Genomic DNA, 17074 nt, shown 5'->3' on the forward strand with positions numbered 1-17074 from the left:
CTTTGACCGCTTCAGGACTGCCACTGTACATGTACGATAGAAGTCCGTTCTTTACAAATGGCGCCCACTTGCAAGTATAGCAGGCTCCATAGCCAACAGGTTTCTCCTGTTTCCTACAGCAGACACCTGGGGATAATGTCTGCAATCGGTGATAACACCGATCGCAAACATTTAACACGTCAGATACCAATTTTGACCACGGCATCAGCTTTCCAGGGATTGCTGTGCTTGGAGATCAGGGATGCCGTACCTTTGCTGTAGTAGGCTGGATCCGGCTGAAGAATCTCAGGCTGCCACAGCAATAGTTCCTCTGGAGGCCTGCAGGTGGCATGGCTCCATAGGAATACACTGAATCACTGCAGTCTGTGGGACAGGAGATCTAACAATTCCTAGTTAAAGTCACCTAAGGTGACTTTAAAAAAAGTTTAAAAAAATACCAAAATTCAAATCACCCACACTTTTTCATAATTAAAATAAACAAAAAACAAACATTCCCAAAAATGCCTGTACTATTAACTGTGTCACTTTTTCCCCCCTATTAAGTAACTGTATGTAATAAATGTATAACCGTACAGTGATCACAAAGTCATACACATTCCAAATGGTATAAAAAAAAAACTACAGATTGCCATACAAAAAATGAGCCCTCACACAGCTCCATAGACTTTAAAGGGGTTATCCCATCTTAGACAATGGGGGCATATCGCTAGGATATGCCCCCATTGTCTGATAGGTGCGGGTCCCACCGCTGGGACCCGCACCTACAAGGAGAACGGAGCAGAGAAAGTTCAGGAGGGTGCACTGCGCATGCGCAGCCGCCCTCCGTTCATTTCTATGGACTCGCCGAAAATAGCAGAGCGCTGGCTCGGCTATTTCCGTCGGCCCCATAGAAATGAATGGTAGCGTTGGCCGCGCATGCGCGGTGCGCTCCCATTCACTTCAATGGGAGAGGCGGGGAGCTGTGCCTGGTGGTGGACGGACCCTAGGAAACCCGGGGTCCTCCAGCCACAACTCTCCCTGGCTCCGTTCTCGTTGTAAGTGCGGGTCCCAGAGGTGGGACCTGCACCTATCAGACAATGGGGGCATATCCTAGCGATATGCCCCCATTGTCTAAGATGGGATAACCCCTTTAAGGGGTTGTCTCACTTCAGCAAATAGAATTTATGATGTAGAGAAAGTTAATACAAGGCACTTACTAATGTATTGTGAATGTCCATATTGCTTCGTTTGCTGGCTGGATTCCTTTTCCCATCACATTATACACTCACTGCTCCTTTCCATGGTTACAACTGCCCTGCAATCCAGCAGCAGTGGCCGTGCTTCCAGCCAGCAAAGGAGACAATCACATTAGTAAGTGCCTTGTAGTAACTTTCTCTACATGATAAATGCCATTTGCTGAAGTGAGACAATCGCTTTAACTATAAAAAAAAAATATGAAAAAGTTATTGGGGTCATAAAATGGTGATGAAAGAATTATTTTTTCTAATTCCACCCAATTTAGAATTTTTCTCCAGCTTGCCACTACACTGCATGTAATACTAAATGGTAAACGCAACACTAAGAAAAATAAGAAAGTAAGGCCTCATGCACACGACCGTTGTTCTGGTCCGCATCCGAGCCGCAGTTCTTGCGGCTCAGGTGCTGACCCATTCACTTCAAAAGGGACGCAAAAGATGCGGACAGCACTCCGTGTGCAGTCCGCATCTTTTGCTCTGTTCCGTGGCCCCGCAAAAAAAATATAACCTGTCCTATTCTTGTCCGTTTTGCGGACAAGAATAGGCATTTCTACAATGGGCCACCTGTTCCGTTCCGCAAATTGCAGAAGGCACACAGGCGGCTTCTGTGTTTTGCGGATCCACAATTTGCAGACCGCAATAAAAACTGAACGGTCGTGCGTGTGCATGAGGCCTTATGGCTCTGGGAAGGCTGGGAGTAAAAAAAAAAAATTGAAAGGCTGCAATGGAATATGGCCCAATCCTGAAAGGGTTAAAGTCTTGTGTTAGGGTCCATTCACACGTCCGTATGTGTTTTGCGGATCCACAAAACACAGATACCGGCAATGAGTGTTCAACATTTTGCGGACTGCACATCGCCGCACTCTCATAGAAAATGCCTTTTCTTGTCCGCAATTGTGGAAAAGAATAGGACATGTTCTATTTTGTTGCGGAAAGGAAGTGTGGATCCGCAAATGGGGATGCGGACAGCACGTTCCGGCCCATTGAAAATGAATGGGTCCGCACCTGTTACGCAATTGCAGATCAGCAAAACACATTCGGACGTGTGAATGGACCCTTATAGGGCAGTTTTGTTAGTCGTGTTAGAGGAACATTTGTCATGGCACTGCCCACCATTCGATAAAAATCTGTTTGTCTGCTTAATGATGTTAATCTGCTTCCCCATTGTAGGTTCTTCGGATCGGTCTTATGGGCTACAACTCAACTAAAACCAATGTAGATCGTGTGCTGAACGCTCTGCGCGGTGCTCTGCAGCACTGCCCCAAGAACAAAATGTAAAAGCTCCGTACTGTACAGCTGGCAACGAAAGTCACCGCGTCAATGAAGCCTGAAGATCTTTCACCTTCCTCACCCTGACCTTCTCTGTAACGTGACCTAATTCTACTTCAATAAAGATATTCACATTGTACTTCTCGTCTTCATTCTCACAGTCTGAACCGCATCAAGAGGAGCATATGGGTCCATTAGTGGGACTGCTCTTCCAATCAATACCAAGGACTGCACTGCAGAGCGCCAACAGACCCCACTGTTAGTCAGTCAGTGGAGTCAGTCAGGCGATGGCGGTATACTTCATGCGATGGATCAGGCTGTGCATTGTGGCCTCTGTTATCCGTGGAAGCCATGATAAAGATGTGAACCGAGCGCTAAGAAATCCCCATCAGTTCCATCATCTGTTTTCATACAAGAATCTGTGGTCCATCAGTGAGGTCAATGGAAGGTGGAGAGAAAAAGCTAATCCGGCCTCCGTCATATCTGACAGCGAGAACAGGGCGGCACGCCATGGCAAAACATGGACACAAACAGGCGGGGCCAGCAATACCACAGTGCAGCACAATATACCGCCCCAGCAGAACCAAATACCACAGTGCAGCACAAAATACTGCCCCAGCAGAACCAAATACCACAGTGTAGCACAATATACTGCCCCAGCAGAACCAAATACCACAGTGCAGCACAATATACTGCCCCAGCAGAACCAAATACCACAATGCAGCACAATATACTGCCCCAGCAGAACCAAATACCACAGTGCAGCACAAAATATTGCCCCAGCAGAACCAAATACCACAGTGCAGCACAAAATATTGCCCCAGCAGAACCAAATACCACAGTGCAGCACAAAATATTGCCCCAGCAGAACCAAATACCACAGTGCAGCACAAAATATTGCCCCAGCAGAACTAAATACCACAGTGCAGTACAATATACTGCTGCAGTTCAATTCAGGAGGGGACCTGCACTCTCCAGCCAATTAATTAATGCTGAGAGGATCAGATCGTTATGTACCCAGCCGGGGGCAATGAGGAAGTCTCGGGTGGCCCCCTGGGCATCGGTCCACTGGGTAATTTTCCAGTAGGGACTATGGCCAGTCCACTCCTGCCAAGTATGCTCCCCAATGTATGGAGGAGACAACAACCCCCTTCTGATGACTTAAAGGGGTATTCCAATCTCAGATATTTAAAACTATCTGGTTTGGGTATCATCTCTGGGACCCAGTCCTATACCCAGAACGGTGCCGCCCAAGCCCTTCCCATGGTCGCCAGCTGGGTACATTATGATAGAATTCTCTGCTATGCCCTATGGCCAGTGGCCAAAAGTTCCCTCCTCCATTCAACTGTATTACTGTCCTCAGGACAATGGTACAGGTAAATACTGTGTCACAGGCGGCAGTATATTGTGCTGCACGGTGTTATTTGGTTCTGTTGGGGCAGTATATTGTGCTGCACTGTGGTATTTGGTTCTGCTGGGGCAGTATATTGTGCTGCACTGTGGTATTTGGTTCTGTTGGGGCAGTATATTGTGCTGCACTGTGGTATTTGGTTCTGCTGGGGCAGTATATTGTGCTGCACTGTGGTATTTGGTTCTGCTGGGGCAGTATATTGTGCTGCACTGTGGTATTTGGTTCTGCTGGGGCAGTATATTGTGCTGCACTGTGGTATTGGTTCTGCTGGGGCAGTATATTGTGCTGCACTGTGGTATTTGGTTCTGCTGGGGCAGTATATTGTGCTGCACTGTGGTATTGGTTCTGCTGGGGCAGTATATTGTGCTGCACTGTGGTATTTGGTTCTGCTGGGGCAGTATATTGTGCTGCACTGTGGTATTTGGTTCTGCTGGGGCAGTATATTGTGCTGCACTGTGGTATTTGGTTCTGCTGGGGCAGTATATTGTGCTGCACTGTGGTATTTGGTTCTGCTGGGGCAGTATATTGTGCTGCACTGTCAGGGGCGTAGCTGGAGGGGGTGCAGAGGTAGCAGTCACTACCAGGCCCAGGAGCCTGAGGGGACCCAAAGACCCTTGTGCTGCATAAAAAGATACCTGTATTATAGAAAGTGCTTGATCGTCACATCTCTGGCTGGAGGAAAGGGGTTAGGTCAAGATTTTGGCATGAAGGCCCAAGCTGAACACTTGGACCAGGGCCCATGAGCCTTTAGCTACGCCCCTGTGCACTGTGGTATTGCAGGCCACGCTTACTTTTGTTGCCCCTGCCCACATTTGTTGACCCCTTATCTACTTATGTTGCCCTGCCTTCTGTCAATTTGGACCCACCTACCACATGGGGCCACTTTCAGTTTTTTCCCATGGGTCCTTAGGTTCCCAGTCTGCCCCCGGATAGAGAGCTCCCTGCCCTCCATTTACTGCTATGGGACTCCCGGAAATATCGCAGCACGCTCACTTGACTGTTTTCGGTTCTTTCTTTTAGTGGTGAGCGTTGGGGGGCTGCGCTTGCACTTCGGGGGCCCGTTGTGGAGACAGCAGGGAATCCCATAGGCTGGACCCGCACCGGCCACACCTGACACTGATCAATGTCCTAGATGGGAATAAAGATGGCCTTGTCCTGAACTAATGTATAATCAATAAATGGGGGCCAAGGCCCAGCAAATGCCCCCGACCATTAGTGCCAGAGACACTTGGACCCCTAATAACCTATATCAGCTATAAAGGTGGATTATTACTGATGGCTCCACAGATGTGGCTGGGTTTTCCTGAGGTAAGTGCTTGTTGGACACCCCAGCACCCACCATTCTGCTGCACCCCTGGGTCATACAGCTATACTGACCCCACAGAACGTCTAACTGACAGGCAGTGTATTCACCACATATCAGCACACGTATCTGCGCCCTGAGGCTGAGGCCACCATCCCGCTCTCCCTCCTTATCCCCGCTCTTTCCCGCACTCTGTCCCTACGCCCCGCCCATCAGCACCGTTCCTTGCCAGTCAAGCAGCACAGCCACGCCCACAGCCGCCATCGCCTTGGTTACTGTGTGGCAAACCCCGCCCTAACTGCCAATCACGGTTGCTCGCTACCCAAGCCCACCTTTCAGCCGCTGCCGCCGCTTTCTGTTGCCAGGGTAACGGCCGGAGCCTCGGCGTCCGCTATTACCATGGTAACAGTAAGATCAGGCTTCTTGGCCCACAGCAGAAGGTCAGAACGTGGAGGATCGCAGCGCAGAGTGACACCATGGCAAGCGAGGAGGGCTCACCTATGAAGCTGGAGGCAGTCATCCAGGTAAAGGAGAGGAATGTGTGAACTGGGGGTCTACTGGGAGCACTGGCTCTATAGGGGGGCTATGTGCAGAGTATGTGCCCCTGCTTTCTAATATAGTCTCTGCACTCGTTTGTTGCCCATGTTCACACTGCATTCATTTCAACAGACTTTATATAGAAAAAAACAAAAACAGAGGACCCCTTTAACATTTAGCCCCTCAGAACTTTGTGCAGACCCCCACTATAGAAATATCGCAGATTCAGTTCCGAAAAAAAGAGCTGCAGGATTTTTTCATCCGGTAAATAAACAGGATTCCGAACGGAGACTGAACGGACTCCATTGTAGTTCAGGTCAGTTATCAAACGGGAAAAACCAGAGGTGATGTGAAGCCGGCCTTTAGGGTGCACTCACACGGTCGTATTTTTGCTCCGCGTACGATCCGCATTTTTTGCAGATTGTATGCAGACCCATTCATTTCTATAGGGCCGCAATAAATCCGGACGTGACTTGAATGTCATCCGAGCATATTTCAATAGGGCACGTGGACCGCTTCCGCATTTTGCGTATCCGTGATTTGCGGACCGCAAACCAGATACGGTCGTGTGCATGAGGCCTTAGGCAGTGATTTTCCAAACTGTGTCTCTCCAACTTTTGCAGAACTACAACTCCCAGCATGTCTGGACAGCCACAGGCTTCAGGCTCAGATTCAGGCACTTTTGTAAATCTGGGACCATGTGCGACCTTTAAAGGGATTCTGTCACCTCTTTTTACCCTATAGAGATGCGGACATGCACGGCTAGATCGCCGCTAGCATGTCCGCAATATACATGTCCCATATCTCTGAGTGGTTTTATTGAGTGTAAAACATAATTTTTTTTTATAGCTATATAAATGACCCTGGTAAGGAGCCCAAGGGGCCGTACTAACCTTCTAGGAGCCCAACCACGGCCCCCCTGTGAAGGAGCCCAGCACCGCCTGCGTCCTCCGAATCTCCTCCTAGCTCACAGTTAGATCGCAGTAATCTCGTTATGTGCGAGCTCGCGCATGCGCAGTGCCTTCCCTGAGGCTGATGCCAGCATCGGGAAGGAACACTATACAAGCACTGCGCATGGCGAGATTACAGCGATCTAACTGTGGGCAAGAAGGAGATTCGGAGGACGCAGGCGGTGCTGGGCTCCTTCACAGGGGGGCATGGCTGGGCTCCAAGAAGGTTACCAGGCTCATTTACATATCTATAAAAAAAAAATATCATTTTTTAAACACTAAAATAACACAGCTTTATGGGACATGTATATTGCGGACATACTAGCGGCGATCTAGCCATGCATGTCCGTAGCTCTATAGGCTAAAACGAGGTGACAGAATCCCTTTAATAAATTGGTCTAAAAAAACTGACTTTCGAAATCCCGCTGGTGTTGGAAGATGGAGCGTTTCCTCTACACCGCCAGATATTCTGCCGAAAACTGATAATTTTTCGATTTTTTTTGCTCAAATGGACAACTTTAGCAATAAGTCACTGAAAAAAGGGGTGATATAAAGTAAAAATAGAGAAATACCCCATGACTCCCATCAGATTCCAGGCCCTGGGGGGGGAAATGACAGTGTCCTATCTGGTTGCTATAGGCAACGACTCCATTTTATTTTGCCCCTCTCGCTGCGTTGTGGAGCGTTTATTGCTGTGATTACCATGAAATTGAGAAGAAATGCCATGGTTTTCTGCAGTTGCATGAAAATGTGGCAATCTGCCACAATTTTGTGGTAATTGCTAAAAACGCATCAGAACCATCTCATAAAAACCCAGCCCTAGGCCTCGTTCACATTTCCGTTTTTCACCGACAGTGCACGTACCCCTTGATTTTAATGTGTCCGATCACACGTCAGTAGTTTTTTTACGGACCGTGGGTCACTGAAGAAAATTAGAGAGACGTGCACTACTTTGGTCTGTGATGTGGATCAAACACGCCTATTGAAGTCTAATGGTCTGTGAAAATCACGGATGGAGTCCGTGTAGCGTCAGTTTTTCACTGACCGCCGCTAGGAGATGCTCTGAAATAATTTTCATCTGAGCAGTGTCCCTGGACTATGAACGGCACACGGAGGGTAAATAGCAAACACACAAACCAAATACGGATGCTTCATGGAGCGTTTTTTTTTTCATGGATGTGAAACGGACACGGTAATGTGAACAAGGCCTTAGGCCTCATGCACACGAGCGTGTCCGTAATGTGGTAAAAAAAACACGATCTGCAAAATAGGGCCGCCTTCTCTGTGCGAGCCGCAATTTTCTCAATCCCATTACTAGAAATAACGATTCTTATCCACAATACAAACAAGAATAGGACGTGTTCTATCATTTGCAGAACGGACACACCGTGTGATGTCCGTTTTTTTTTTTTGTGGGCCCATAGCAATGAATGGGTCTGTGTGCAATCCGCAGAAAACATGCGGATTGGACACCGATACAAAATACAGTCGTGTGCATGAGGCCTTAGTATTTAGCGTATTTAGCGGTCCGCAAGAAAATACGGATGACATCTGCGTGCATTCTGTAACGGAACAGCTGGCCCCTAAATGAACAGGACTATCCTTGTCCGTAATGCAAACAATAATAGGACAGCTTCTATTTTTTTGCGGAACGGACATATGGAAACGGAATGCGCACGGAGTAACTTCTGCTTTTTTTGCGGACCCATTAAAGTGAATGGTTCCGCATACAGTCAGGAAAAAAACCTCGGAACGGACACGGAAAAAAAACACGTTCGTGTGCATGAGCCCTTAGGCCTCATGCACACGACCGTTGTTTTGGTCTGCATCCGAGCCACAGTTTTTGCGGCTCGGATGCGGACCCATTCACTTCAATAGGGCTGCAAAAGATGCAGACAGCACTCCGTGTGCTGTCCGCACCCGTTGCTCCGTCCGTGGTCCGCCAAGAAAATATAACCTGTTCTATTCTTGTCCGTTTTGCGGACAAGAATAGGCAGTTATATCAATGGCTATCCGTGCCGTTGCGCAAATTGCCGAACGCACATGGACGCCATCCGTCTTTTGCGGATCCGCAATTTGCGGACCGCAAAACAGACAACGGTCGTGTGCATGAGGCCTTAGTTTTGTATATTTCCCAAAAGCTTGAGGGGTAAAGACCTCGGGGCATATTTACTATAGTGTCGCCGCCTGTTTTCATGAGAAAAGCCTGTTCCCTACTGTCTTATGTTTTTTTTGACCATTTTATTTTGCACCTATTTAGAGTTTTACGACTAATTCAGAAGTTTTCAAACCTTTGTAACTTTTTTCTGACCTGATGCAGGTGCGCCTTTTTTCCCGCCTGAATTAGGCGCATAAACAGTCTTATTTCTACTCCACTCCTGACCAGGCTTATTTTTCCCATCTGTTTTGAGGGGGAAGTTGTGTAATTTTTTTACATTGAAAGAGACAGAGTTGCAACTTTTTTCCAGGCACTTGCGCAGTTTTTTCATGCGCAAATCAATGAGCCAGCTCTTAGTGAGTATGAACGTGTCATACAAGAAAACAACCACTAGAGGTCAGGCTTAAACCATAAAGGAAAAATCTGATTTAGGGCTCATACAAACAAACGTATTTTCTTTCTGTGTCAGTTCCGTTTGTTTTGCGGACCACATGCGGAACCATTCATTTCATTGGGTCTGCAAAAAAAGTTACTCCAAGTGCATTCCGTTTCCGTACGTCCGTTCCGCAGAAAAATAGAACATGTCCTATTATTGTCCGCATTACGGATAGGGATAGGACTGTGCTATTAGGGGCCAGCTGTTATACGGAGGTCATCCGTATTTTTTGCAGATCTGTGTTTTGCAGACCGCAAAATACATACAGTCATGTGCATGAGCCCTTATTAAGGGATAATTAATGAGACGCAAATTAAAGACAGGCGTTTCCAAAACCCCCGTTTTTTTTACTAAAAAAAGGTGAGCTTGATAAATATGCCCCCTGGAAGCAACAGATTTTTAACTTTAGCCACCTCTTCAGGCTCCAGCGCTGTCTGGGTTGTAACTCCCTGTTTCTTCCCTTCACAGTTTATAGAGATAGGCCTCAATCACACCTCAGTGTTCGGTCAGTGATTTTGAGCCAAAACCAGGTGCGGCTCTAAACACGGAACAGGTGCAGATCTTTCCCTTATACCTTATGTCTGTGGAGGCTCCAGTCCTGGTTTTGGCTCACAATTACTGATAGAAATCACTGACATGCGAATGGGGCCTTATGCAGGGAGGGGATAGAGAGAACTGTGCAGCTGTAACTGTACGGCCCCATAGTTCTCTCTGTGATCGGGCACAGCGATTTAGAGCTGCTCTCACCTTTTAAAGGGGTTATCCCATCTTCCTATTTCCACACCCCAGGTTGCAAGGCTTATGGAAGAAACCAAGTCGGCCAGATCGATTGATTCCATAAGTCCAGCCAATCGGGGGCCAGCATTCAGTCCTATCTCATTGTGGAAATGGCAAGATAGGGCAATCCCTTTAACCCCTTCGCGACCTCCACTGTACATATACAGTACAGACCAAAAGTTTGGACACACCTTCTCATTCAAAGAGTTTTCTTTATTTTCATGACTATGAAGGCATCAAAACTATGAATTAACACATGTGGAATGATATACATAACAAACAAGTGTGAAACAACTGAGAATATGTCATATTCTAGGTTCTTCAAAGTAGCCACCTTTTGCTTTGATTACTGCTTTGCACACTCTTGGCATTCTCTTGATGAGCTTCAAGAGGTAGTCACCTGAAATGGTCTTCCAACAGTCTTGAAGGAGTTCCAGAGATGCTTAGCACTTGTCGGCCCTTTTGCCTTCACTCTGCGGTCCAGCTCACCCCAAACCATCTCGATTGGGTTCAGGTCCGGTGACTGTGGAGGCCAGGTCATCTGGCGCAGCACCCCATCACTCTCCTTCATGGTCAAATAGCCCTTACTTTCAAAGTTTTCCCAATTTTTCGGCCGACTGACTGACCTTCATTTCTTAAAGTAATGATGGCCACTCGTTTTTCTTTACTTAGCTGCTTTTGTCTTGCCATAATACAAATTCTAACAGTCTATTCAGTAGGACTATCAGCTGTGTATCCACCTGACTTCTCCTCAACGCAACTGATGGTCCCAACCCCATTTATAAGGCAAGAAATCCCACTTATTAAACCTGACAGGGCACACCTGTGAAGTGAAAACCATTTCAGGTGAATACCTCTTGAAGCTCATCAAGAGAATGCCAAGAGTGTGCAAAGCAGTAATCAAAGCAAAAGGTGGCTACTTTGAAGAACCTAGAATATGACATATTCTCAGTTGTTTCACACTTGTTTGTTATGTAAATAATTCCACATGTGTTAATTCATAGTTTTGATGCCTTCAGTGTGAATCTACAATTTTCATAGTCATGAAAATAAAGAAAACTCTTTGAATGAGAAGGTGTGTCCAAACTTTTGGTCTGTACTGTACGTCGTCACTTTAAAGATGGCGCCCGCTCGCGAATGCAGCCAGGTGCCATAGCCGCCAGGTTTATGCTGTTTCAAACAGCAGAGACCCGGGGCTAATGTCTGCGATTAGCCATAAGGCCAATCACGTGCATTTAACTCCTCAGATGCCGTGGTCCTTTAGGTGCTCTTTGTGTCCATTATGCAATGGACTTGCGCTTCGGTTATTTATATTGTTCTCCAATAATGGAGCAAAACAACAGAAATAAGAAGCACAGGTCTGAACAAACCCTAAAAATCCATACATTTCAAGTGTTTTAAAGAGGACCACTCACCTCTCCTGACAGGTCTGTTTTAGTAACTACTTCCATTTTCCATGTAATAGCAATTCTGGAGCCTCTATTCTTATAACTGTGTGTTGTGCCAGTCCTCTATTATTCCTGCTAGAAATTTATGAATAAAGGTTCATCCAGTTGTTACTAGTGGGGGATGGGGTGTATCCCGGTACAGTCTCACACTGGTAACAATGATTGGATAATGTGTAGGGACCCCCCCCCCCCCCACCTGGTATAATCCAGATGGACCTTTATTCATAAAACTCCCTTTACATGGGACGACAGAGCGGCAGATCGTCGGGAGGGAAGCATTCCTTCCCAACAATCTGCTGCTCGCTGGTGGAGGAGACCTGCATTTACATGCAGTGATCTCCTCCAGAGTATGGGGAGGAACGATCGCTAATGCCATCAGCTGTCCCCGTACAGACTCGTTGTTTGCCGGCAGCAGATCGGGTTTACACAGCAGGATCTAATGTCAGCAAATGACGATTTTTGTGTGTGCACAGTTGGATTACCCGATGAGCAAGCAAAACGGCAATACATTTACACTGCCAGATAATCGCTAACAAGCGTTCCTATGAACGTTCATAACCGGCCCCTTGCAGACGAACGTGTCCAGATTAGGTCCGGATGCGTTCAGTGAAAAATGTGCGATTTCGCAAGCAAGTTCATTCAGTTTTGTCTGCGATGGCGTTCAGTTTTTATCGTACGGGTGCAATGCGATTTAATGCGTTTTTCACGCGCGTGATAAAAAACGGTATGTTTACAAACAACATCTCTTAGCAACCATCAGGGAAAAACGCATCGCATCCACACTTGCTTGCGGATGCGATTTTCACGCAGCCCCATTCACTTCTATGGGGCCAGAATATAGAACATGCTGCGATTTTCAAACAACGCACAAGTGATGCGTGAAAACCAACGCTCATGTACACAGCCCTATTGCAATGAATGGGCCCCGATTCCGTGCGGGTGCTATGCGTTCGCATCACGCATTGCACCCACGCGGAATACTCGCTCGTGTGAAAGGGGCCTAAGTGTCTGGTAGGAATCATAGAGGATCGCACAGTTATAAGAATAGATACTCTAGAATTATGAGGTTTATTGCACACGAACGTGTGCGCTCCGTGGCTGTATTGCGAACCGTATTTGCGGATACGCAATGCACAAGCACTGTTCCGTGTGCATTCCGCATCACTGATGCGGACCCATTCACTTGAATGGGTCCGCAAATCCGGAGATGCGGAATGGTGCAGAATGGAAGCACGGAACAGAACCCTACGGAATCACTACGGAGTGCTTCCATGGGGTTTCGTCCCGTACTTCCGTTCCGCAAAAAGATAGAACATGTCCTATCTTTTTGCGGAACGGCCGGATCGCAGACCCATTAAAGTGAATGGGTCCACTGCGGCTGGCCCACGGTGGGTGTTCGTACATTGCGGGCCGCAGCACGGCCACGGGGCGCACACCTTCGTGTGCAAGAGGTCCAACATGCAGCATTCAGTTATTTACTAACTGAATCCACATTTTTCTATGGGTCTGCAATGTCATCCATGTACTCTCCGCATTAATGTAGCTGTGCCGCAAAATATAGAACGTGTCCAATTCTTGGCCATTTTGCAGGCAGGAATATCCAGTTCTAGTGACGGGAGTGAGAAAACTGCAGCACGGACACAGACGCTATCCGTATTTGGAATGTATCCGCGGTTTGCAGACAGTCATGTGCATGTATTCTAAAGCAGGCTTATCGGGGTGGGGTGATTGCTCATTTTTAATGGTGCACTTTTTATTTAGTGACTTCTTTTTCTGTATGTTTCTGGTTTTACAAAGAAAGCCTATGATACGGTGGACAGCATGGTGGCTCGGTGGTTAGCACTCGTACCTTGCAGCGCTGGGGTCCTAGGTTTGAATCCGACCAAGGACAACATCTACATGGAGTTTGTGGGTTTCCTCCGGGTTCTCCGGTTTCCTCCCACACTCCAAAGACATACTGATAGGGACCTTAGATTGTGAGCCCCATTGGGGACAGCGAGTGATGAGAATGTCTGTAAAGCGCCATATCAGTAAGTGAAATAGATACCACCATATAAATGTCATGCCTACAACACAAGTATTGGCCATTAGTTTTAAAAACCTTGATAACCCCTTTAACCCTATGGTTCCTGAGCAGAGGCTGAGCAGTTATCGGTCAGGTCCCCAGTATACATTCTGTACCATGGCCCCCCGCTGTATGTGGCTTTGCATTATGGTTGGATGGGTCCCCCGGTGCAGCCTTACTTCTGTGCTGGTCATGGCAGTGTCAGTAGATTAGGACTGCACATGTGCTGTATACAGAGAAGACAATTGCTGTACCTTGGGCCTCTGCTTTTGGAAACCAAATTGCTATGTATGAACAAAAACCAGAAAGGGAACCTGTCAGCATGGTGGTAGTTATTGAACTGCCGGCGTGTTGATGTGGGGCATGAAAACAGTCATCTGGGTGGAGCTGCAGTGGTAATTGGCCACAGCTGTCATCGGTGCTGAATGCCTGGAGCTGGGTGCAGTGACTGACAATATAAGGACTCATTCACACAGCCGTAGGCGGGTCATTCCGTGCATTGGGGACCGCAATTTGCACACGACCGTTGTTTTTTGCGGTCCGTTTTTTACTGATCCGTTGTTCCGTATCTGAGGTTTTTTTTCCTCTGATTTAAGTCCTCTTACGTTCCGTTATTGCACAAAACATATCCGTATGGTTTTCGGTATTTGATCCGTTTTTTGTGGATCGTATACAGAAACAACTTATTAATCACCAAACACATGAGCAATATGGGCTGGGCATAGCATTTCTACAGTATGGATCCGCTAAATACGGACAAACGGAAACGAAATGCCCACGGAGTAACTTACAAATTGAAGTGAATGGTTCCGCATACGGTCCGCCAAAAAAAAAACAGAACGGAAGCGGAAAGAAAATAAGTTCGTGTGCATGAGCCCTAAGGCTGAGGCTACACAGTGATCTTGGCCTTGACAGCCATTGTACAACCAATGATCGCCGTGTACCACTGGGAACTGAATCACAAAAAAATCCAACACTGCTGAATTTTTTGCGATTTTGAGGTTCTTGGCCCCATCTAACGTGGTGACCAGGCTTTGACTGCTGTGGAGGTGGGGAGCCTTCTGTGACTACTGGCGAAGCGGGGAGCCTTCTGTGACTACTGGCGAAGCGGGGAGCCTTCTGTGACTACTGGCGAAGCGGGGAGCCTTCTGTGACTACTGGCGAAGCGGGGAGCCTTCTGTGACTACTGGCGAAGCGGGGAGCCTTCTGTGACTACTGGCGAAGCGGGGAGCCTTCTGTGACTACTGGCGAAGCGGGGAGCCTTCTGTGACTACTGGCGAAGCGGGGAGCCTTCTGTGACTACTGGCGAAGCGGGGAGCCTTCTGTGATTACTGGCGAAGCGGGGAGCCTTCTGTGACTACTGGCGAAGCGGGGAGCCTTCTGTGACTACTGGGGAAATGGGGAGCCTGCTGTGACTACTGGGGAAATGGGGAGCCTGCTGTGACTACTGGGGTAGTGGGGAGCCTGCTGTGACTACTGGCAAAGTAGGGAGCCTGCTGTGACTACTGGGGAATTGGGGAGCCTGCTGTGACTACTGGGGAAGTGGGGAGCCTGCTGTGACTACTGGCAAAGTAGGGAGCCTGCTGTGACTACTGGGGAAGTGGGGAGCCTGCTGTGACTACTGGGGAACTGGGTGGCAGATTGCTCAATATAATACTACTATTTTTAATGTAGGTGTAATTTGATCATTCTAATTACCTTTTTGCCTTTTTTGATGGAGTTTGGGGGTTTTAACCTGTTCCTGTATGGCATGGCATTTTCTGTGATTTTAATAGATTTGATCCCATTTTCTTGTGATTTACTTGTGCATTGTCCTGTCTAGGGTCAGACCTAAATCCTGCTCTGAAGAGGGGGCCCTATATGGAGGGTGGCATGACACGGCTGTTTCCCCCTCACGTCTGCTAATGCTGCTTGTCTGGGGAGAGGTGGAGGCCTGTACTAGTAATATAGACTTCTGATGGGCCCCATAGCAGCCTCTTCTGAGGTACACACCGATCCTCGCTCCTGGCTTGGTTTTCAGGGACTGTTTTACAGCCCATACATAAATGTGATTCACCAAGTGATTCATTAAATGGAACATATGTGTAGGTTCTGTAGAAACCTTGGATTTCCAGAGGACCCTTTGACTTGTCATTAAAATGGGGGTGGAGGGCACTAGAGAATATTTATCAGGACTCTACTTTTTTGCCTTAGTTTTTCGTTACTGCAGCAGTCCTGTGCCAGGCTCCACTTTCCCCAGCAGGGGGCAGTGTTTTCTTTTAATTGACCTGCTTTTTGCAGTGGCTTCAGATGGATTCTGCGGCTTCTTCATCTCATCAGCAGTAATAATAAAAATTATAATCTTCATTAATATAGCGCCAACATATTCTGCAGCATTTTACAATTGGAGGGTTCATGTCCCCACAAAATCATACATTATATAGCAAGAAACAAGTCAATAATTAAGGCTACCTTCGCACTAGCATTTTTACTGGATCCAGCAGGGCTCAGCAAAAACTCTTCCGTTACTGATAATACGACCATCTGTATCCGTTATGAACGGATCCGGTTGTATTATCTAGGGATCGACCGATTATCGGATTTACCGATATTATCGGCCGATATTCAGGATTTTGAACGTTATCGGTATCGGCATCTATTTTGCCGATATTCCGATAACGTCCTGGGAACACAGATCGCGCTGCTGACAGCGCTCTCCGTGTTCCCTCAGCAGCAGCACAGGGAAGAAGGAGCAGTGTCTCCTCCCCCTGTGCTGCTGCTGCCGCTCCAGCCAATGGGAGGACAGGGGACAAGAGGAGGGGAGGAGCTATGGCCACTGCGCCACCAATGAAGCTTAATCTCACATTAATTCATATACAGGAGGCGGGAGCTACAGAATCACATAGCCGGCTCCCGGCCTCTGAGCTGTAGCTGCGATCTGCGGTAGTTAACTCCTCAGGTGCCGCGGATCGCAGCTACAGCTCATAGAGGTCGGGAGCCGGCTATGTGATCCTGCAGCCAGCTCCCGCCTCCTGTATATGAATAAATGTGGGATTAAGCTTCATTGGTGGCGCAGTGCACCCCCCCAAGCCCCCCAGTATCAGACATTGGTGGCGCAGTGCGCCCCCCCTCCCCCCCCCCCCAATATTAGGCATTGGTGGCGCAGTGCGCCCCCCCTCCCCCCCAGTATTAAGCAGTGGTGCGCCCCCCCCCCCCCCTCCTACCCCAGTCGCAGTGCGCCCCCCACAGGATTCCCTCTCCCCTGCTCCTCCGATCGGAGCCCCAGCAGTGTAATGCTGGGGCTCCGATCGGTTACCATGGCAGCCAGGACGCTATTGAAGCCCTGGCTGTCATGGTAAGCTCCATGCTGCTGTGTGCACAAAGCACACAGCAGCAGGGACAGTGTGAGCTCCTATTCACCCTGATAGATCTCTATCAGGGTGAATAGGACAAGGGTTCTAGTCCCTAAGGGGGCTAAAAGTTAGTTTAAAAAAAAAAAAAAAGTA

The 17074-nt window shown here is 47.8% G+C and overlaps 2 protein-coding genes across 3 annotated transcripts in view; both read left to right on the forward strand.

Moving 5' to 3' along the window:
* Positions 1-2643, forward strand: part of AGXT (alanine--glyoxylate and serine--pyruvate aminotransferase) — a 43772-nt gene extending 41129 nt beyond the window's left edge. For both annotated transcript variants that reach the window (XM_044290267.1, XM_044290268.1), the window contains exon 11: positions 2406-2643. In XM_044290267.1, the coding sequence (XP_044146202.1) occupies positions 2406-2513 (108 nt within the window). In that variant the 3' untranslated portion in view covers positions 2514-2643. The remainder of the gene's footprint in view (positions 1-2405) is intronic.
* Positions 2644-5583: 2940 nt separating this feature from the next.
* The window catches only part of CROCC2 (ciliary rootlet coiled-coil, rootletin family member 2), a 120244-nt gene continuing 108753 nt past the window's right edge, over positions 5584-17074 (forward strand). The window contains 1 exon segment of the mRNA XM_044290645.1: positions 5584-5742. Within this exon segment, the coding sequence (XP_044146580.1) occupies positions 5695-5742 (48 nt within the window). The 5' untranslated portion in view covers positions 5584-5694.

The sequence above is a fragment of the Bufo gargarizans genome, chromosome 4, assembly GCF_014858855.1.
Source record: "Bufo gargarizans isolate SCDJY-AF-19 chromosome 4, ASM1485885v1, whole genome shotgun sequence".
In the NCBI taxonomy this organism is placed as follows: Eukaryota; Metazoa; Chordata; class Amphibia; order Anura; family Bufonidae; genus Bufo; species Bufo gargarizans.